The sequence below is a fragment of the Melanostigma gelatinosum genome (genome assembly GCF_949748355.1).
Source record: "Melanostigma gelatinosum genome assembly, chromosome: 14".
Classification (NCBI taxonomy): domain Eukaryota; kingdom Metazoa; phylum Chordata; class Actinopteri; order Perciformes; family Zoarcidae; genus Melanostigma; species Melanostigma gelatinosum.
In genome coordinates, this window is record NC_136647.1 from 9648832 (window position 1) to 9672542 (window position 23711).

The 23711-nt window shown below is 44.5% G+C and overlaps 1 protein-coding gene across 1 annotated transcript in view; it reads left to right on the forward strand.

The window, feature by feature from the left end:
* LOC306787889 (neurexin-2-like) overlaps positions 1-23711 on the forward strand; it is a gene marked incomplete at its 5' end in the record, with an annotated part of 88810 nt that overhangs the window by 52569 nt on the left and 12530 nt on the right. The window contains one exon of the mRNA XM_079283199.1: positions 18849-19030. Within this exon, the coding sequence (XP_079139325.1) occupies positions 18849-19030 (182 nt within the window). The remainder of the gene's footprint in view (positions 1-18848; positions 19031-23711) is intronic.

The window sequence follows — 23711 nt, forward strand, 5'->3', positions numbered from 1 at the left end:
GATAGGAAGAGCTGCGTGGGATGCTCAACTTGTTAAATAACCAAGGACAACACAAGGTTACAATCAGCCAGCCTCCGCCTCCTTGTTGTCCAGATAGCATGGCTTTCATCGTGTTGAGCAACCCTCAAGCACGTAAATTGATTAATGCAAGCCTTTCGTTCCAGACAGCTCACACACCAAGAAGACATCGCTGCCTAAGATGCTCACATGCTGGAGAGCCTGGCAGTCCAAATCACTGGCTATAAATCATCCCACACCAGCTTCTCGTACCCAGTCCCTGCCCAGTTGCTGTTGAAATACTGGTTTTGTTTGATTGTGTGTGAGTTAGAGATGATTTCTAATACTTTTCTTGTCATGACTGCTCTTATGTAAGCTGCATAAAACATGGCTGGAGCTTTGACAGTAGAAGTAAAACTGACTTTTACCCTGTCAGTGGATTATTCTCAAGGCTCGGCATTGCCTTCCCACACCAAATAGCCATTACTGTAAAGGCGTCGACATGTTACAGCCAGGAAGTGCTCTGCATCGTCCGTATTCTCTGTATTAGTAAGCTGGCATGCACTTTCCCATCGTTAAGATTTACTGAGCAACATATAGAAGTGAAAACGCATGAAGTATTTAAATATCCCTGTGAGTCATGTTGGACCGATGCGAAGACAAAATGCACAGCTTGTTTCAATTTATTTATGTTCATAATACCAGCAGATGAATGTCTACATGCTGTAAGGGCACTTGCCATTCCAGATTGTTATGCACTCACCCCTCCTCTGTTCTTTTGGTTCAATCAGCCTCGCCCCCCCCCCCTCCCTCCCCCCTCCCCTGCTTGAGTAATGGCCTGCGTTGCCTTCTTGTCACTGGGAGAGGTGGTGCTGCATGGCTTGCCTCTGTCCTTGTTTCCATGCGTGTCCTTTCAACCGACGAGGCAATCCCAGCTGATATCTCTATCGACCGCGATTTAGCTGATATCGTTGCAGTCTCCCTTCCTCTCGCTGTGCTTCTGCCACCTGCAATCTCTCTCCCTCTTTGTTTCTCCCATCCCCTCCACCTCCAATCCCTCCCCCACTTTGTCTCCCTCTTTCCTATAATGTGTTCATCCTCAATATACTCCAAATTCATCATGCCATCACATTTCCTCACCCAAGAAAACACAAGCAGCTCCGAAACTGCCAGAATACCTCTGAACTCCGATCAGTCACAGCTCGGGATAAGTCCTGCATGGTTAAGCAGCGTGAGCGCTCTAACAGAAGGGTGACTTGTATACAGATATGAGGTGAACACGTCAGGCAGAGGAACAAATTGATATGTACGCTGGGAAAAGAAGGGCTTTGGATGCAAGTTTTTGATTTTCTTGAAAATGGATAACACACCGTAGCCTATTGCCTAATGCAGTGAGCTGCATTATATCATTTTGACAGGTATTTGTGTCTCCGTCATTATATCTCTCGAGTCTTTATGTTAAGAGCACGTCCATACCAATACCCTTGTGTTCATTCTGTAACAGCTCTGACAGCTCACCTAAATCAGGCTCCTCCTCTGCAGTATGATTCCTACGTGTTACTGCCAGGACCTGCAAGCCAGCGCGCTGTGAATCTGTAGCATGTATTTATTCACACAGCCCATTTTCTTGCCTCACTATTTCCCTGTGTGTTGGCGCCGTGGTTGCCTGTTTTCTCTTTCGCTGTCTCTTCCTCTCTCGCCCTCCCTTCTGCTATCGCTCACCCACCCGTTCTCTCCCCCCCGCCTCACTCATTTGCTCACAGACTGTCTTTCTCAGACACACAAACACACACACACAGGCACATGCTGTGCCTCACTGGATCAGAGCCTCTGACTACAGTATGCCTTCAGAAGATCCGCTTTATCTTGCGTTCACTAGAGCACAACTCCAAGCCAAGGTTTGTTTTTGCTGGGGTCCAGACTGTCCCGGAATTTCACCCATCCCGGATTTATTATGATACGACGGTTCTTTTTAATTAGCATATTTTTTTGCTGCAGCAGTTCAAGGCAGCATCTCAGTGTCTGCCATCCAAGCCATCTCATCTGAGGAGAATCACCTTCCCTCCTCCAGAGACAGACACATGCAGCAGTCACGTTGACGGTCTCTCAGTCAGAGGCAGATCTGGACGAGGTAACGGGAGAGGAGGAAGGAAAAACAAGGAGCAGCAGTGAGGGGAATGCAGCAGTAGTCTTTACTGCATAAGACTGAGCAGGTGGAGCGCGAGGAAAGGATCATATGTGCGTTTGAAATAGAAACACTCGTGTGTGGATCTGTGCCACACCAAAGGTATATCGTCCGCTGGATTTGCTGCGCCTGTGAGAGAGTGAATGAGGAGCTGCTGAGAAATTATTGATTTATTTTCTGGAATTTCTCTTTTACCGCGCTGCTGCAGATACTGCTCCCTCTCTACCCCTCCTCCCTCTCTCTCTCTCTCTCTCCCTCTCTCCCTGTCTCTCCCCCCCCCCTATCTCTGTTCTCCTGCCTTTCCCTGGAACAAAAGCACTGGTTCCTGCATCACCCTTCATCGCTGCATCTCCACTTGCGCATTATTTATCGCCTTGTCCTTTTTGCTTTATGAAATGATCCAGTTTCCCACGGAAGCGCGTTATGTCTTCTACTGCGGTGGAGGGGCGCTCTTCTTAGTGGGCAGGCTCAGCTGCCCTGAAGCTCTACCTGTGGGCGATGGAGACTCTTATCAGAATTCTTGTCACATGAAGCTCTGTCCTGCCATTTTCCATGCCTAAATATCATGGTTGAGCAACATGCCTTTTTGAAATCACAGGTGGATTCATCTCCATTCTTTATTTGGATGTGTATCTTTTTTTTGCATTTTGGATACACTCGGCTCACTTTCTGAAGAACGTGCTTTGGGATGCTTTTCAATGTCTTCTCTGTGCAGTCGACATCCCGTCATGGCAAAATGTTGACCAAAAATTAGATAAATTGCTTGCTATTCCTTTTCTTCCACCAGAACATTAACTGGATTTTGACTGTTTTTTAGAAATCTATTTTTTGGTTTGTTTTTGTCACAAGTTCAAAGGATATTTTTCGTTTATTGACCAAATCAAGGGATTATGTAAGAAATGGGCCCAGATTGTCACTGAGATGCCCTGTGGTCTTCAAGTTGAACTGCCAGAGACCAAAGCTTGGCTAAGTTGTCTGTCCTGGGCCCATGAGGATCTAATATACATGGGTAGACTCTTTGCAGCCACCCCTGTGCTCGGACAGTGGAGCAGCTGGTCATGCAGTAGCCTAGGTATGGGCCTAAGTTATTGCTCAAGACTAGCCTTCTGGTTCGCCCTGCTTACTCTACTCCCCATCCAGACTGGAACAGCACGTGTGTCTTCTAGTCTCAGCACCACGCACCATGTCCACCATTTTCACAATAAGCATGGCACCGTTCCTATTGCCATCAACAGGATGCCTTTTCTTACCAGAGGGGGTCATGGTAAGAATTTCCCTCCAACATTCTCAACTTGCTGTTTGCTGCCTCACTAATGTATCCTGTTGTTCTGATTATAAGAGTTAGATGTGAGCATGCTTTTGCTATCTGACATGTATGTGGCATTTTACAGGTAAAAAGAGTTTAGCTGTTCCGATATATCTTTGGTGGCTCTCTTGTGACATTAAGTGGGATAATGGATCCTTCACTAACTCCGGATTTGCTGCAGCCTCTGTGCATCATTAAACCCCTTTATCTAGCCGTCAGTATCAGTAGTGGTTGCCCTGTTTCCGTGTTGCTTCTCAAGAGGCTACAGCATCCGTAGAGCTGTATTTGTTCAAATCTTTTTTTAAATCTTCTTCCATGAGATTCCTGTTTATTTAAGCGGCGTAATGCATGGCAAAATGTTAACCAAAAATTAGATAAACGGAGACGGTTTTGTGTCAAAGGTGATTGCTACACTAAACTGTAATTAGTGGCGCGTCACAACAATCGTAAAGTAATAATATGTACAAGAGTGAGCAATGAAATAGAGATGACCTCTTTGCTTTTCCTTGGGTGCTTAACTTATGGAACAATGATCACAGGAACTATTTTTCCAACTTCATATAAAATATGCCTTGATAAGCTGTTGTGCAATTACAACCTAGGGATATGGATTGTATAGTTATAAAAATATATAATTATAAAACAGTGACCTATCCTCGATAATCTACATCAGATTGGCCACGCTTGTTGAATTGGATCCTTCAAAGAGCTGACACCAAAATCATTGCTGCCTTATATTTGCACTTTGAAATATCTCTCCAAAGACTCACTTTTATGTCCTATAAAAAGAGGCCCGATGGATTTGGAGTGTCTTTTTCACTGCAGCAGTTTTGCCAGTTGCAAAAGAGCTAAAAATGTGATGAATTACATTGGCGCTGTTGTAGCCATATCATTCTGGACCAAGCATTTACAGGCACAGTACAGCCTGTGATCAAACAGGCATATAAAAAAAAGAAAAACACTTCAAAGAACTCACTGATACATTTTAAATTACCTCTATTGTAGATTTTGTACTGTAGGTTGTTCTGAAGTAGGTGCTTCAGATCAAGAAAAGCAATTTACTGCAGCATAAATGATACAGACAGTAGTGCCATTATCCAAAGTGTAGAATGCATACGCAGACTGGTTAACATTGCTATAATATGATCAATGCTCTGTAACCGTTATCACAGAACGATAAACCATTTAGATAATAAATCAAACTTTGAATTCATGCCACATTTACCAGAATTATATCAACGAAACAATCATTTTTGGACACTTGCTTTAATATATCAGATGTGTGCGTGTGGGTGTGCTAGCCGAAGCTAGCCAAAGACTTGTGGAGGCCCCTGGGCTACGGTTATTTATAGGCCACCTACCCTGCTGCAATGCCTCACAGTCCTCATCCTAAACACAGGTTATGGCATATATTATTTCACTATACTGGTAACAGGATATGGCACGCTTTTACACAGACAGACTGGTTGAAATATTGAGCATGGAATGATCCGAGTGTGTCCATGAAGGGTCATCCAGGTCATAGAACAGCAAGAAGCACCAAGTGAAATCGCCGGGTCAGTCAGCAGTGCGTTAGTACTTCATCAGAGGTATTCAAGATGTGAAAGAATGCCAAGTCGTTGGAGCTGCAATGATTCGTTCATTAATTTATTTGTGAATTGCCAGGAAATTTATCAGCAACCATTTCAATTGTTTATTATTTGTAAGTAGCCAAAATGTCAACCACTCTCTGGTTAAGGCTTCTCCATTGTGTAGATTTGCTAATTTTCTCTATTTTATATATAGTTGTAAGCATAATGTCTTTGGGTTTTGGACTGTTATTAAGACCAGACAAGCTATTTGTAGAAATCATCTTGAATTCTGAATTCAATACATTAAACAATTAAGCAATTCAGATAATAATCAGCAGATGAATCAATAATTAACATCATTGTAATTACTGATGCACCGTTAAAATCTCAACATGTCAACACCTCCAAGTGCAATGCATTTGGCTCAGTGGCCTTTAATAAATGAGAATTTAGTAAAGTAGACTTAGAACATAATGACATAGAACCCTGTATAAGATGTCTAAAAGAAATCTGATGAAAAAGACCCCAGTTTGAATTTCAGCATTCTGAGACATTAATTGTACATTTTGATGGAAGAATTGCTACAGGAGCAACAAAAATCAAGATAATTCAAATGAGTTTTTCTCCACTTTCCGTTTGCCCTGAACTGCCCAGTTAAACTCCTCATCCGAGGTCACCCTGATCACAAACATCGGCAGGATGCTTTCAGTTCATTTGGGTCTTGACAGTTTGGGCATTGTATCTGGGTTTTTATGAATAAGAAATCATGTTTCCATGTGCCAAACAAAATACCCTGAACCAGATATTAAAATGACTTTATTAAGAATGTTAACACTGAAGTATTTCTCATATCAGGGGAAGCCAAATCCCAACTTGAGACGTGTTATGTAACTATCGTGCTTACTGTCTTCCTCAGATCATTTTCCGACCCTGCAGTGCCAAGATAATTCTTGGTTTTTTTACTTTGTGTAACCATCCTCTAGTTGTGGGCATGCTTCTTAATTCAAAGCAGTGTTTTTTTTTTAACTTAACCCCTTAACCACTACGCTACAAGAGAGCTAGCCAAGATTATGAGCCTCAGTGCCAAAGACATTGTATGCTCTCAACTGGAATGCAGGAAAGATTGCTCTGTAGCTGACCCCTCATCACACCCGCATGTTCAACACACTCAGTGAAAATCTGCTGCACTTCATTCTCCAGGACCCCCATGTTGGTGTTGGTCTGTCTGATGCATTGTTGAAATACTTCAACAAGAAATGCTACTTCAGTAAAACTACAGAATATCATACATATCAAAATAAAGCAGAAAAATGTCCCCCCAATGTATTAAAAAAGTACTCAACACGGTCATAGCGAACCAAAAGGAAGTGCTCACCACGAGGAACATTTTGAAGGTAATGCCGTCAACATTAACACGTTAATGAGCACACAGTCTACACATTTGTGCGTAGATGGGGGGTGGTAAGAGACCTACATTGTCTTGTAAACGTGGCCATATGGAACATTTCAACAGGCATGAACACTTGAACGCAATATTCAAATTAACAGATAGACGATTTAAAGAATCGCGTTTCCAGGTCATGTTTTTTTCAGTGTACATTACAGAGTAAATTGCCCTGCTGTTCCATTATATTTCATTATAAGCCCCTGCTTCCATGTCTGACATCTTGATATAAAGATACTGGCTCTATTACTGTGAGGGAAGACAGTAATCGAATTGCTCCCCATTTTATGAAAATGTAGCAAAGCTACAGTAGGTCGTAAGTTTTTTTTTGTTATGTAAAATTGAATCCATTTAACCAGATAATGTCATAAAGCGGGACTGCAACAGAGAACCTTCCACTAAGATTACAACCTATTTTTCATGAAGTTGTTTCGTGTTGTGGGATCCCGTTACATGCTGGAAATCTTGCCGTCTCTGAGTGCAGAAGAGAGCCAAGAGTAGAATGTATATAAATGGCTTGTAAACAGTGCAGCAGAAGTGCTCCATCAACAATGACTGTACCTGCTGCAAAATTATTTTTAGGAAACCTCATAGCAATTGAAGACATCATTTAGGTCTGAGGATCGTGCGTATGTTCGCTTGTATTTGAGGGTATTGAAGTTTTCAAGAAAATCATCTCTTCTTATAATTTAGTTTCGTCAGGTTGTAAAAAACATCATGCTTATTCCTTTGTTTCCAGAATATAAGCGTTATAGACTGCACAATATATTTCAGGATCTAAAAAATCAGATTAGTGATTGAGTATTAAGTTCCTTGTTCTTGTAAATATTAAAGTTACGTTTACCTGGTGTCACCTGTGGTTACCATGATAATAACATTGTGCAGTTTAACACTGCAGCAAACACTCTTTGAGCAGATTTTCAGAAATACGGAAGAACAAGGGGTGTATCTGTTTACAGACCAGTCAAACAAACTCCAGAGCCTTTTGTGTTTTCACGTTACCTGAAGGCCACTGTAGCTCTCAGTTCTCCGACACGCTTGTGAAACTGTGGTAACGTTAGCTGCAAAGTGCAGAACTGGTGTCGCCAGCTGGTGTCTGACTTCCGTTGCCCCTAAAGTAGCGTTAGTATGGTATGGATGGCCTCTGAGTGAGGCGAGCAGAGTTCCTGCACTGCACTCGGAGGGTATTTAGTTGGTTGCAGTCTACGACCACAACGCTAGATACCGGCAAATCCTACACACTGTCCCTTTGAAAGTGCTCAGTACGGATTTCGGAGCATTTGTATTGCCTCCACACAACTCTCAACATTAAGACGGCTGAGCCGATTATTCACAGCTAACGGTGCTAACGGCACTATGAAACTCACGTGCAGTAACATGCAGGCACGGCTGCAAGTAAACAAAGCACAGTGAAGCTTGGATTACAAGACACACGTATATCTTTACATTGTAAATAGTTGTTTGCTGCTTATGCTCTGAATCTCATCTTTTGTGCTATGCAGTTACAGATGGGGATATAAGAAAAGACCAACTCATTTTTTGCAAAGACAATTGACTCAACTTTAAAAATATTTCAGTGATAAGTGTATAAAAAATTAGAGACTTAAATCTGAAAAGCTGCAGTGAGTTTTCTCATCATAAAAGACATGCAGGTGCATTTAAGGGAAATGTCTTTGTGACTTAAATGCAGTATTTCGATACTGCATTTAAGTTCAATTTCCCCATGATCCAAATCTTGTGACGGTTGAGTGGGAGAAAACCTGAACAATGTTATTGAAGAAGAGGGTCATTTGATGATCAGAGCAGAGCCAGCCATTCAGGCATAATGCAGTAGAAGTCTGCATGCGCCAGCTGCATCTGCTGTTATTTAGGATTCACAAGATTGTCAGGGTGGCTTTTAATCGATCAAATTCAATTGATTTGATATTCCATTTCTGCCAATAGATCCCCCTAAATGCTACACACTGCTACTTTAAGTAAAAGTATTAATACTACAGTGTAAAATACTTTGCATTCAAATATACTGCTGGGTATTTAGATCTATAATGCATCAGAATTTGGTGGTTGATTGTATTTTGTTTTAACAATCTGAATCTGCAAAGTAACAAAAGTAATATTAAATATTGATACAAAATAAATTAAACAAAAGTACAATATTCACTTCTTAATTGTTGTGGCGTAGAAGTATAAAGTATTATATATAATATAAAGTAGCTTAAAATTGAAACACTAAAGTATAAATACTGCAAAACTGTAGCCTACTTAAGCACAGTACTTAAGTAAATGTGCTCAGTTACATTCCACTATTAACCTATAGAGGTTAAATAAATTTAGCCTCTAAAAGTAAGTATTAGTAATATTATGAGAGCTAATACTCTCTTCTCACTGATGCCACATGCATTGTCCGATTCTCTACGACAGGAAGCTCAAGGAGTGTGTTAAGGCTTTTCACATCGAACGTGTCCAGCGTCTCAGTGTTTTGTGCAAGTGCCATCAGCATGTTGCCTCGTCTCTTGCGTATTCAGCTGGCTAAGAGCACGAATGGAAAGGACAGGATGTTGAGTAGTGGGTAGTACGCATCTTGGCACAACCAGAATCCATAACATTACATTTGTTGTGCAGAGATATTTTATGACAGAACAGCCAATCATTGGTGCTTCATAGTAATCTCTGAATTGCATTTACACCATCTGCTTGTAAAAAGCAGATGTGTTATATGACTTACCATTCTATTGACTGATGCAATGTATTAAACCAACAAAATGGCTTTAATGTGCGAACAATTTAATTTTGGCCTTGAGTTTGCTATCGCACCACATATTCATTAATGATATGGGAGGCACCCAGAGACTAGCAATGTGTACAGTTCAATTAATTATCAGGTTTCGCAACTAATGATGATGTGATTTACAGCACACTGCAGTTGAGAAACTCCGACGGAGCCCTATTATACGAGCACAGATGCGTTGTGTGGCCATGAGAGACGAGCAGAGCGCTCCCGTGAGATAGTCGGCAGAGAGAGAGAGAGAGTGCAGCTGCTTCAAGGGAGAGAAGTGTGATGTTTATAGTACAATCTTAACGAGGCTGATTTACTGGCTGCTTTGTTTGACGCAGGTCTGCCACAGAGAGAAGAGACGAGATAGCAGGAGTCAAGAGAGGGAGGCAGAAAGTAATGAAATGCTTTCACGTCATGACTAATGCAAGAGTTACTGCTGTCTATAGACAGACGCTTCCTGCAGGTGCATTAGTATTCCATAATTCATGATGGCGATTGCAAGGGTGCGTGTTTCCTCTTATTCACCCTCTGACTTTGTCTTTGCTCATATTCCCACAGCAGTGTTCAAAACACTGCTCATGTTCATTAGCTGTTCGTCGCAGGGCGTTTCTTTGACAAGGGAAAACCGTTATCTTTACATTGGAAGGAATCATTTTCTTAGTTGCCCACAGTGTTACAATAAAGAATCCACGCAGTTCTTGGTTTCTCATGTAAAAAAAACAAACACATGTAGCCGATATTTGAATTTGTGCCGCGTTGATCTTATATCAGATGTGGCAGCCGGAGGGGCAACCTCAGAGGAGAAGTGGTAGAGGGACGATATTGCCTGACATGGAGGCGGAGCCCCCATGTCAGGGAGTGGAAAAGAGCGCCAAACCACCATCAGCCCAACAAGCAACACCTGAGGAGGAGAGACGAGGGAGCGACCACACCCTATCAGAGGAGGAGGAGGGGACTATAAAAGGGCCCCGGACACAGGAAACTAGGAGAGAGTAGGAGTGGAAGGAGACGGAGAAAAAGCAAACCCATTGGAGACAACTGCCTTACCCCTTGATCACCCTGGAACGTCTGACTACCCGCCCGGCTCCCGACCCCTGCCTGTACGACTACCCTGCTCCTGCCCGCGCCCTGGACCGTATGAGGAATACCCGTTGTGCACCGAACCGTGGAAGTGAACACCGACCATCCCTCTGGAAAGCGGACAGTGTATTGTTGAGTGTCTATCCTACCTCTATCCACTCTCTATATTCAGTAAAAACCTCACTTGCACCATTTATCTACCGACTGGTTGTGTTTATTGGTCCGTGTTGTCGTGAAACCCCCTTGCCACCCCGGGGGCTGTCACAATTTGGTGGAGAATGTGGGCACAGTCCGGTTCTGGCAACACTGACCGATAGACCGACCGACCCAGTAAGCATGGCCACCCCGGTGCCATTTCAAGAGCTGCTAGCGGGGCTAATCGCTAGCAACCAGGAAACCCAAAAACGCCACGAACAAGCCATGCAAGTACAAATGCAAATCCTCCAAGCACAGCAGCAACAACAATACCAACAGCAAGTACACATGGAGAAGTATATGGAGGTACAAACCGAACGCGCGGAGGCGATGCAAAGCGAAATCAAGGGCATGTTACAGACACAACAGGAGCAACGTACCGTGGAGAAAGCCAACCCAGCGCGCTTCCTTCTCAAGCAGACGGCAGCTGACGATGTTGAAGTGTTTTTTCAGATATTCCAGACAACGGCACTCCGGGAAAAATGGCCAGAAGAGCACTGGGCTGAGTTGATAGCCCCCTTTTTGATCAACGAAACGCAAGTAACGTATCAGGACTTAGAGCGCGCTGGAAAAGTTGACTTCCGGGTGTTGAAAGCGGAAGCGTTACAGCGATGCGGGGTCACGCTGTTAATAAAGGCACAACGATTTCATGAATGGACATATGACACCTCCCTTTCTCCGCGAGCCCAGATGCATGAGATCAAGAGGATTACGACGGCCTGGCTGCACGCAGAGCCAACCGAGGTGTCGCCCACCGATCGTGTCGTCATGGACAAATTCCTTAGATCCCTCCCGTATGAGGCAAAAAAATTGGCCGGCCAGAGAAACCCCCGCAACCTCGAGGAACTGGTAGAGATCATGGAGGGTTACCACGCAGCACAAGCGTTAGTGCGTGGGGGAAGAAACCCGAAAGTGGAGGGGTCCACCCGCAAAGAAAAGATGAGAACGGAGGAAACTACCTATGTGTCTCCCTCCTTTCCCCCAGGCTTTCCCCGACGTCGGCCGGCGTTTGGACCGGAAGAGAGGAGGTGCTACCACTGCGGCGAGATCGGGCACATCGCCTGGGAATGTCCTCACCGCCAGGACGCACCCATGCCCACGGCCAGTGAGGGGAGTCGCCCATGCGGACTGATTACCGGATGCTGGGCCACTCACGAGGACCACATGCCCCTCACCCCGGTCAAAGTAAACGGCCGCGACGCCTCCGCGATGGTGGACTCCGGGAGCGCTATTACCTTGGTGAGACCTACGTTTGCTCAGTACCCGCTCCTAACCGGCACCCGAGCGGTCACGTGCATCCATGGGGAGACCCGCGAATACCCCACCACCGCCCTCGAGATATACACGACGAGGGGTAGATACGTCGGCACTGCAGGAGTAGTGGAAGGACTCCCCGTAGAGGTGCTGGTCGGCCGAGACCTGCCCGTGTTCCAGGAGCTGTGGCGCAGCCTGGTGGTGAAACCAGGTACGACCCCTCACCGAAAGTACAAGAAGAAAGCCATCTGTGGGCTGGGGGAGGAGATCTCCACCGATCCCCTATCGGAAGGAGTCGCCAGTGCCGTGGCCCGGGCGTTGGTGGAGGCCACCCAACCCAACCCCGAGGACGTATATGCCACAGCCGTCGAGAACGACGGACCCTCCAGCCCCAGTGAGCCCGAAGGAGAGGCGCCGCCCATCCCCGAGGAGGCAGATACCCCCTCCCTCGAAGAAGAGGAGCTGGCCGGGCTGTTTCCCCAGGACCCGGAGGAGCCCATCTTACCCGGGCCCCTCACAGGGAGGTTTGGGACGGCCCAGTTGGAGGACCCCAACCTAGCCCACGCCCTTCGGCAGGTGGCCGCCGTAGACGGACGACCACTGGACGGGGTAAGAGACCTCCCTCCCACACATTTCTCCATTTATAACGGGCTCCTCTACCAGGTAGTAATAAGGGACGGGGCCCCCCTCAGGTTGTTACTGGTACCCCGTCCTTTCATACCCTCTGTCCTCCAGTTAGCCCACTCCCATATCCTAGGTGCCCATCTAGGAGTGGAGAAAACCCTGGAAAGGGTGAGGGCCAGGTTCCACTGGCCCGGAATAAAAAAGGCCGTGGAGGATTACTGCCGGAGCTGCCCCGAATGTCAACAAGTGGCCCCACAACCCCATCACAGAAACCCGCTGGTGCCCCTGCCGATCATCACCGTCCCCTTCAGCAGGATCGGGATGGACCTAGTGGGGCCACTACCCAAGACCAACCGGGGACACAGGTACATCCTGGTGATAGTGGATTACGCCACCCGGTATCCCGAAGCCATTCCCCTACGCTCTATGGCCACCAAGGGCATTGCAAGGGAGCTGGTGATGTTGTTTTCCAGGGTCGGAATACCGGAGGAGATTCTCACCGACCAAGGAACCCCGTTCATGTCTAGGATCATGAAGGATCTGTGTGGCATGCTGAAGGTGACCCAACTGAGGACGTCGGTGTATCACCCCCAAACGGACGGACTAGTAGAACGATTCAACCAGACACTGAAAAAAATGTTGAAAAAAACCATGGACCAGGACGGGAAGAATTGGGACCAACTGCTACCCTTCCTGATGTTCTCCATCAGAGAGGTGCCCCAGGCATCTACCGGATTCTCGCCCTTCGAGCTCCTGTACGGTCGACGACCCCGGGGGCTACTCGACCTGGCCAAAGAAGCCTGGGAACACCAACCCTCCCCCTACCGCACCATGGTGGACCACGTCGAGGAGATGAGGGTGAGGATGGCATCCCTCTGGCCCATCGTCCGAGAACACATGGCCGAGGCACAGGCGGCCCAAGCCCGCGTGTACAACCGGGGAACCCAACCCCGAGTGTTTAACCCAGGGGATCGGGTGTTGGTCCTGGTACCCACGGCGGAATGTAAGTTTCTAGCCCGATGGAGGGGGCCGTATGAAGTGATGGAGAAATTGGGGCCGGTAAACTACCGAGTCCGGCAACCAGGTCGGAGGCACCCGACGAAGGTTTATCATGTGAACCTGCTCAAGAAATGGGTGCGTAGGGATGCCATGCTCTGTTTCTCTCTCTCTACCCTCCCAGGAAAAACGGAGCCAGTCGAGGTACCCGTGGGAGAAGAGTTGACCCCCCGGCAGAAGCAGGACGTCCGGGAAATGGTGGATCGGTTCCGGGACGTGTTCTCCCCGGACCCCGGATACACCACACTGGTGCAACACCGGATAATCACCGAGCCCGGGAAGAAGGTGAAGCTAAGGCCGTACCGCATCCCCGAAGCCCGCCGGGGGGCGATAGAGAGGGAGGTACAGAGTATGCTGGAGGCCGACATCATCGAACCCTCGACGAGCGAGTGGTGCAGCCCTATAGTGTTGGTTCCGAAACCCGATGGCTCAGTCAGGTTCTGCAATGACTTTAGGCAGCTCAACGCCATCTCAAAATTCGATGCCTACCCGATGCCCCGGGTGGACGAGATGATAGAGCGCATCGGGAGGGCCAGATACATAACCACCCTCGACTTGACTAAAGGCTACTGGCAAGTGGCAGTAGCCCCCGAAGACAGGGAAAAAACGGCCTTCACTACTCCCATGGGACTGTACCACTATAAGAGGCTGCCGTTCGGTCTCCACGGAGCCCCCCCCACGTACCAGAGACTGATGGACCAGGTACTACGTCCCCATCGAGAATACGCGGCAGCCTATCTGGACGACATCGTCGTGCACGGGGAGGAATGGGGGGCTCACCTCCAAAGACTGGAAGCCGTCCTGAAAGCTCTGCGAGGGGCGGGGCTGACAGCCAACCCCAAGAAATGTCGCCTCGGCCTCCGGGAAGCTGACTACCTGGGGTACACCATCGGCCGCGGCTGCGTCAAGCCCCAGGTAGGGAAAGTCGAGGCGATCCGGGAATGGCCCCGCCCCCGCACAAAGAAACAGGTACGAGCATTCATTGGGCTAGCTAGCTACTATCGACGGTTTGTTCCCCAGTTCTCTGCTCTTGCAGCACCCCTGACGGACCTAACAAAAAACCGGCTGCCAGATCGGATCGTATGGACGGCAGAGACCGAGGACGCCTTCGAGAAGCTGAAGGAAGTACTCTGTTCTGAACCAGTGCTGGTGACCCCGGACTTTACGCAACCGTTGGTGGTACAGACGGATGCCTCCGAGACCGGGGTGGGTGCCGTCCTGTCCCAGCTGAGGGATGGAGAGGAGCACCCGATCACATACGTAAGCAGAAAATTATTACCGAGAGAAACGAGATACGCCACGGTCGAGAAGGAATGTTTGGCCATCAAATGGGCTCTGGGGGAGTTGAGATATTATCTGCTGGGACGACACTTTACCCTGGTCACGGACCACGCCCCCCTGGTATGGATGTCCCGTTCAAAAGACAATAACGCCCGGGTCACCCGCTGGTTTTTATCCCTTCAACCGTATGCTTTCTCTGTTGTCCACAGATCCGGGGCCGCTCATGGAAACGCGGACGCCCTGTCAAGACGGGACGCCCTAGGTTCCTGGAGCAGTCCTCCCCCCAGGTCGGATTTAAGGGGGGGGGTATGTGGCAGCCGGAGGGGCAACCTCAGAGGAGAAGTGGTAGAGGGACGATATTGCCTGACATGGAGGCGGAGCCCCCATGTCAGGGAGTGGAAAAGAGCGCCAAACCACCATCAGCCCAACAAGCAACACCTGAGGAGGAGAGACGAGGGAGCGACCACACCCTATCAGAGGAGGAGGAGGGGACTATAAAAGGGCCCCGGACACAGGAAACTAGGAGAGAGTAGGAGTGGAAGGAGACGGAGAAAAAGCAAACCCATTGGAGACAACTGCCTTACCCCTTGATCACCCTGGAACGTCTGACTACCCGCCCGGCTCCCGACCCCTGCCTGTACGACTACCCTGCTCCTGCCCGCGCCCTGGACCGTATGAGGAATACCCGTTGTGCACCGAACCGTGGAAGTGAACACCGACCATCCCTCTGGAAAGCGGACAGTGTATTGTTGAGTGTCTATCCTACCTCTATCCACTCTCTATATTCAGTAAAAACCTCACTTGCACCATTTATCTACCGACTGGTTGTGTTTATTGGTCCGTGTTGTCGTGAAACCCCCTTGCCACCCCGGGGGCTGTCACACAGAGTTCCTGTGGTGTCTGACAGAGACAGAGAGATTGTCCTGAAAGCTCCGATATATCCGATATGGCACTTACTAGCACAAATTTTTACTCGCTGCATTGCCGAATGTGATGTGTGTAATGATCTACCAAGACCGGGTTTGAGGCAACCAAAATTAGGTACAAAAGGTTCCCAAGATTTGAGTCTTCTGAGTATCCTTTTTAAATTGCATTATTATATTGCAGAGACATTTGAAATGAGACCTGATGGGACATTGGGTCTCAGAAAAAGGTGATTGACCACATCATTACTTGCCTGCTTTTTTGTTTGGTTTCACAAGAACAAACAAAGGTAAACATCATGAAGGGCTGTATGGTATAATTGAATGCAATATTATGGTCTGTGTAAAATCATAATGTTAGATTTTTGTTGTTGAGAGTTTATGGTGCAGTGCTATTTTGGTGCTACAGCATAAGTTATCAGCTCAAGTAATATTTGATGCAGGGTTGTTTTATTTGATTGTTCATGGGTTCACAGATCTGTATAAAAAGTAAAGTTGTCTATACTTTCTAAAGTAGAAAGAAAAGGATTTCATTGAGCCGAAATGAGGGCAGACTAAGAGGCCAGATGCAGATAACATTCACTGAAAGCAGGAAACTAATAAAACCACCTATTGAGACTCCTTGATGTAACTAATGTCCCCGACTCGCATTTGACTGCAAATCCCAGACATGAATTAAGATTACCTGAGCAAGAAATAATTATGTTTGGAACAAATGCTGCCCTTTTAATTAAAGTCAAAGTCAGTCAAGTCTTTGGAGTAAGTGTTCAATGTTAAGAGGGCATCCAGTCAGCGGTTCCATCCTGTCATTAAGAGACCTTTGTGGTGAGTGCCCATTATACTGAGCAGAAGCGTACTCAAGTCTTCGTACACGGTTGACATTGAAGCTACAATTTTGTCTCAAGTGTTTTTCTGTGCTTCACTTGAGAGCTTAAGGTGTTGAAAAAAAACTATTTTCAAAACAATATTTAGGTTACAGGTCTGAAAACAAACCCAGAATAGCATGTGTTTGAGGTGTACTATTAAAGGCAATTGTTGTTTCTTCTGTAACATAATGACTGGGCATCCATTGGGGCGTAATGTTTTCATCTGAGCAGTTTGTCTCTCTATTTGCAATCTTTAACACCTGCAGTCCAAACTACATTGACACTGAGAAAGCCAACTTGGCATCAACTGTAGAAAATGGATTACAGCTTTGATTTTTCTGCTCTCACACATATGAAAGAATTTAGCAGATTCATGTTTAATCGGCAATCTGAGTTGACGCCTCACATCATGAAAAGGTGTCTGATTTAAAAGCCGATCAGCGAATGGATTTCTCAGGGATCTCTGCAATTACAGCAAGACTTGTAAATGAAGGATCAACGCCAACATGGAGTCTCAAGGAGAGGAACCTGATCCGAATCTGAACTTTAAAAGTTGTTGTCATGCTCTGGACTGGCAACAACTTATTCTCGAGCCCAGTCGAGAAGGTAAATTAAGTCAAACTGTTATCGATCCAATCTTGGTGTCTGATCACTGTGATTTCCCAGAGCGGTTGTAAATTGTACCTGGACTTACTCATTGATTTATTTAAGAAGAAGAAAAAAAAAAAGCTCCATCGTACAATCAGAATGATGTCAGCCAAGAACTACAGTCAAGATGATTTTATTGAGCGCATCAATTCATCAGACAGGACACTCCAGTACTATGTAATGCTGTTCATAAAGCGTGGGTGCACTTTAAATAACTGTTCTTAAAGCTGGTGGACAAAGTTGCTCCTAAAATGATAAACGAGGATTTAAACAATGGATGAATAGTGATGTTTTAGATGCTATTTACAAGAGAAATAAGGCCTTTTTCAATTTCAATTTATTTTTGTGTCGCCCAAAATCACAAATTACAAATTTGCCTCAGAGGGCTTTACAATATGTACACATTTGACATCCTCTTGTCCCGGGACCCTTTTTTAGCGTTTAGGTAGTCTGAAGGTCAGGCTGAGTTGGATTATCACAATATACAAAGAAATATAGGGCAAAGAAACGTTGTCAGTCTCTGCAACAGATTGGTTACTGCACAAAGCTCAAGACTTAACCAAATAATATCTGTCTCAGCATTAACAGTGAGCTTTCCTCTGATCGAGCCAAGGTTGCAGCTAAATGTTTTGTTTGTTTCACTACTGCAGCCAAACAACTATTGGATAGGCTACCAGGCAATCTAGGAATGTATGCTGGAAATGTGATGTTTGATGATACATTGATAAATAAATGATTCAGTGCAGATTAATCATTTTCATGATTAAAGCAGATGCTCTGGCTTTGCGTAAACACATTGCATTTTAATCAGGTTTAAATCAATGCTCTTTTTAAACTGTCACATTAATCATGAATTATTACCTTTTTTTAGATTTTAGATTAAAGTGAATTGGACAGTAAAAGCTGACATTATTATGTATTTCATGGATCTAGATGTATGCATCACCAACAACAACGAATGTACAGCGTGAAGACATGTAAACAAGTGTCGTGTCCTCAGCTGAGCTTGATACGAGTTGTAATCACTGTAGGTCATGTTTGATGAAGAGACGAAGTATATCAGATAAAGAGACCCGGTGAATGATAATTACATTGTTCATGTTAACAGATAGTTATGATACATTATGTGACTTGACGAGAAAGTATTGGTGCTTCTTAAGATGGATAATGTGAAATCCTGTTCAAAAATAGAACACATATGCAAAACTGTAGATATAATCTATATGTGCCATCCTGGATTATGTGCTATGTTTGCTAAATTCTGTGAAATCATTGCAGGACAAAACTATTTCTGGATTTCCACAGTGTCAGATGCAGCCTCAGCAAAGATGAATCGCGATAAAACTGCTGTTATTTGTTTACTTCTGTAAACGCAAAGCTTCATCATACTTTGTAAATTAGGCTACTTAACTGTGATTTAGGAGCAAAGCAGATCTCCTTAATAAATCTTCCCTCCTTCCTTCCTGGTGTCTCTCTGCCTACTGCGTTAGTTTGAAAAATGAATGAGTCTTTGCGGGGGGGGGGGGGGTTAGACTGTCTGTGGTGAGAGGAGGAATCTAAATCTCATCTCATACTGTGGATGAGATACTTTTGAAAAATAAAAATATACCACAAATAACTTTGCTTCTCTTTCTCTCTCCAGCTGGTACCACGTACATCTTTGGAAAAGGTGGGGCTCTCATCACATTCACCTGGGCCCCCAATGAGCGACCGAGTACCCGAGCCGACCGGTTAGCCGTGGGCTTCAGCACTCAGCAGAAGGATGCCATCTTGGTGCGAGTGGAGAGCACCCATGGGCTCGGAGACTATCTTCAGCTGCACATAGTAAGTATTGGAAGCATTGGAGTTTGGGGCTATAAGCATTAATGTCAAAACACTTGAACTCACACTTGAAATCACACTGCTGTGATGGATAAAAAAAAACACAAAGAGATACAGTATGTTTTGTTCATATTTTAGCTTCTTTCAGATTTATCAATAAGACAATTGTGCATAACAACAGTATCCTGCATCCGCACACTCTAAATCATATTTTAAGTGTTTGAGAGCAAACATCATTATCTGTACAAGGCACAAGTAACCCTTAATAGCACTTATGGTCATTTCAATTGTGCTATTTAATATATTACTCTGTGAATATTGACCCAAAGAAGCGTTATATTTATGATTATAAAAGCATTGTCAAAAACACAAAAACAACAACACGACATCCTTCGATCTCCAGAAAATCAGGACAATGTGAAGTGGGCAGCGAACTGGAGCAGTGGAAACTCGTCTGCTCTGTCTGCAAACACCAAACGTTTCCATCATTTCCTGCCATTGTCCACAAATGCCCGAGCAAATCAGTGAGCAACACTAATGAGCAGTATGCTACAGTGTTTGGAAGTAAGCGGCCGGTGACTAACATTGGAACTCGCACAAAAGAAAATACATTTCTTCAGTTTCGATATTTAGATGGCTCTGTAGGAATATGGGCTAAAACAACTGAATGTAGACGTACCAGCATTTTCAGTGGCATTCATGTTGTAAGCACAAAAAAGGTATTGTGATAAAGTACTGATGCTACAAACTTGATTTAATCAAATAAAAAATAAATACATTTGAAGAAACCTCTTATGATCTATTTTTAAATTGTTCTTGAATGTGGCGTTATTCTAACTTGGCACAGCATTTGTCACAGCTGGTAGGAGTCCAAACATTAAGATCATATCGAAACAAAAAACATGAGATGTACAATAAAGCACGAGTCAGTAGACTAAGAGATGTTTTTCTTGTGTTATACACGTGTGTCTTTCGGCGGAGCCAATTGACTTCTCAGCAGCTGCCAGCAACTGTGTCTTTCCTAGAGGGAAATCAGCCTTTTTTAGCATTTAGCCACATGGACAGATGTGCAAAGATGAAGACCAAATGTCTGCGTCCAGTGTAATAATTAAAATCACACCTGTTGTCAAAGCACAGTTAGTTAGTTGTAACCACCGAACGAAAGCTTCATAAAATCACAGTCCTAATCCAAAAATATGAAAATAGAAAACTCAAACCATCTCTTCGTCATTCCCCTCATTGCTTTCCACAGCACATTGCCTGTTGCTGTTCTTGTGATGGTTCGGATTGTTATTCAAATAAATCATTTGAATGAATAAAAGGTGACATCACTCTCATCATTTATAGTCTTCCAGTCCCATCCAGTTCATATTTTGATATTAACTTATATTCAGTTCATTATGGCCACCGTGGGGCCTTCAAAAGAGGGAAGCTGCGGTAGTATAATATGGACACTAATATAAAATAAAAATGGAAGCTGAGACATACTTTGTAACACATTTCCGCCTGGTTTGAAAGTCTTGCTGCACTTATCAGTTACCAGACATGCTTGGTACAAATATCATCCCCTGGATGTTTTTCAAACTGTGTCATTTAAATTGAATTTCCGGTTTTAAAAGTGTGAAACTAACCTCGCCAGTCTTGGACTGTCGCTAGTAAATGCAAAGACTGCTCCCTGCGTGCGAAGCCAGCTGAAAAGATTTTTTTTTCCAGCATCTGCCAAGTCCTTGCACCCTGACAGATTGCTTACTTTGACACGTATTACTGCTCAGCGGAGGGGAATCGAAAGAGTTCAGAGGGCGCTGAGGTTGCCTCTGTTGGTTTCGGTATTTCTGCTTTTTATTTGATAGTGGTAGCTTGAACAGAAACAGGAAAGGCAGGGGAGAGAGGGGGGGGGGGGGGGGGGGGTGACATACAGTAAAGGGCCCAGGCTGGAAGTGAACCTGGGCCGCAGCGGTAATGTCTCAGCCTTGATACGTGTTGCCCATTGAAGTAGAGGTTGACTGTAAAAAAAGAAGCAGCGGGTTGTACTGGTCAAAACAACACTGGGAGAGTTGAAAATAGTAAAGGAGACAAATGATACATGAGTTTTAAATGCGTCAGGGACTTGGGGCTTTCAGATGAAGTGGCTTGGAACAGAATTCACGTCTTATAATCTTCCTGGGATATCTAGCCTTCCATTCAAAACAACAATATGAGAAATATGAGAGTCTTAAAACAGGGTAAATCATGTTATTAACGGGTCAAAACTATTCCTCAGCAAACTACACTACACGCCATTATATTGTGTTTAATAGATGCTCTTTTTGATCGTTAGAGCGATTGAGAAAAAACTGAGTCGACCTACTAGGTAGATCATTTAAAAAAAGATGATGTTCTGTTTGGCAGTGCTTATAGTTCTTCATTGAAAAAGCAAAAAGAATAAACATCACTTATTTGTATTGGAGATTGCTGTATTAAAAGGGTCACATGGTTAATGGAAACTATGAATTTGTGGATGGTTCATACACAAGCTTCAGAGATGAATTACTCTGTACAAAAGAAACCAACGATATTCAGCAGAGAGAACATTAAGGAGAATAATGCTACTTTCAAATGTTCGTGTTTTTAACGAGTCACTTAACCTCTAAGCTAAAATGAGAACAGAGGGTTAATTGTGCAAAATGTTGACAATTAGAAGAAGCAGTGTTCCACAGCAGAGCTTCAAACTACAGTGAAACATTTGATGAAGTTAGTCAGGAAGCTGATGCGGTTTTGTTGGACCTCATTGATTATAGTAGGTTGAATTTTTGCCTTTTTTTATGCCTTTTTTTGGGGTTTAATGAGAGAGACAGACAGGACAGGCAGGGGAGAGAGAGGATGACACGCAGCAAAGGGCCCTGGGCTGTACTTGAACCCAGGCTGCTGCGGCCTTAATGGTACACGCTCTACCCAATGTGCTACGGGGTGTATTTCAGGAGAGTCGTTTCAAAGGCAGACCTCGACCTGCCTTCTGTATGTGCTCCACACACATCTGGATTCCTCATTTCAAATTCAGGGTTAGATAAGTCAGGTACAAGACTGCGTGCTGTGGTTGTTATAACTATAAAATAATATTCATTTTGTGATTGCAATCACAGCAGAGCTGAAATACATTTTACATTACTGACTAGGTATTTTCAGATAGAACTCATTTCTGAGAAAATAGGTGCCTTTGATCACTTGGGAAATATGAAAACAACTCACATTATAGTGCATGGAGCATGGAGCAGTTTGAATTTTTTTTAATTATTCATCACAAGCTGTTATTTCCATCCAGTAAGAAAATAAAGAAAGGCATCGTAGCTTGTTTCCTGATAAGGTTTAAAAAAAAGCACTCAATTGTTTATTATTTATTAGTTTGATTTGATGTTATTTCATGCTGAGTATGACAAGATAAGGTAAGATATACTTTTTTGTCCCGCAGGGAAATTTGTCCTGGGCTCCAAGCCGCTGCATCGTACAGTACAATCACCAGCGTCACAATCCACATGAACCCATAGAACATAGATCATCCATACACTCGTGCATAAACATGCTTAAATACACATGACGACAATAGTTACGAATAATAAAACCAGGTGTGATCAACACAGGTAATGAATGAAGAGGTACTTTATCATATGGGAAAAGGAAAGATAAGAAGTCTCTGAATTCCCAACACTATCGATGCAAAACCTCCCACCTGCTTCTGAAGAAAATGCTCCAGTGAAGAGTCGAGTACAGCCAATGCAGAGAAAGACATTTGGCTGGTAACAAACTGAGACAGAGCGATATGCTTGTCTTCTTCAAATAATCATGATCTATCTAATCTATGCTCTGTTTAAAAATGCATCAGGTGGCAGTGGTGACGCATAATAGAATAATTGCCAATGACATCATGCTTTTTCATCTCAACAAAATTGAATCCTGATAATAATATATCCTTTCAATAATCAGTCCTTTTGCTCCAATATGAAAGAGGAGGCTGTAGCTATGATGAGAACTGAGATCCCAGACTGAAAGCAGTGGAAACAGGGTATACTCCAAGGAAACGCTTTCTCCATTAGAGCTGATGTCAACTACGGTCGCGTGGCTTTTCATGAGGATATGCCTGACTAGCTTTGAACCCAAACACATGGGCATTAAGAAAAAAGTGAGTTGGATCGGCCAAGCTCTTGTTTACTGAAGCTGGGCTGCAGCAGTGTTGCTTTGCCAGCTGTCAAAAAGGTGCTTTGGGGCTGTTTTGTAATCATGCAGAAAGACTTGGGTAAGCAGAATCGAAGTAATTCTTTTGTTGAAGAGTGTTCTGGCCCTGGAGATGTTAATGGTTGTCCAGAGGCCATGGGCTGAATTTGACCTGAGGCCGCACTACCCTGTAGTTTCCTAATGAATACTCATCGGTTCGCTTCTTGGGGAGTGTGATTAAACCATAAACAAACTAATGTGTAGAATATAAGTAAGCAAGGAACGTAAGAGAGATTTCTTACAGACAATTAAAGGAATATAAATATTATGTATGTAAAAAAGGGTCATGGTTTCTCAACATACATTTCTATAATATAGTATGACTGCTGATTCCCACTACCCTACAGTTATTCTGACTTTAATTATCTCCCTGTTTCATTGTGAGTAACTGTGAGTGGGTAGACATTTGTCATGAAGGGGTTTTAACTTCTTTTTGGCT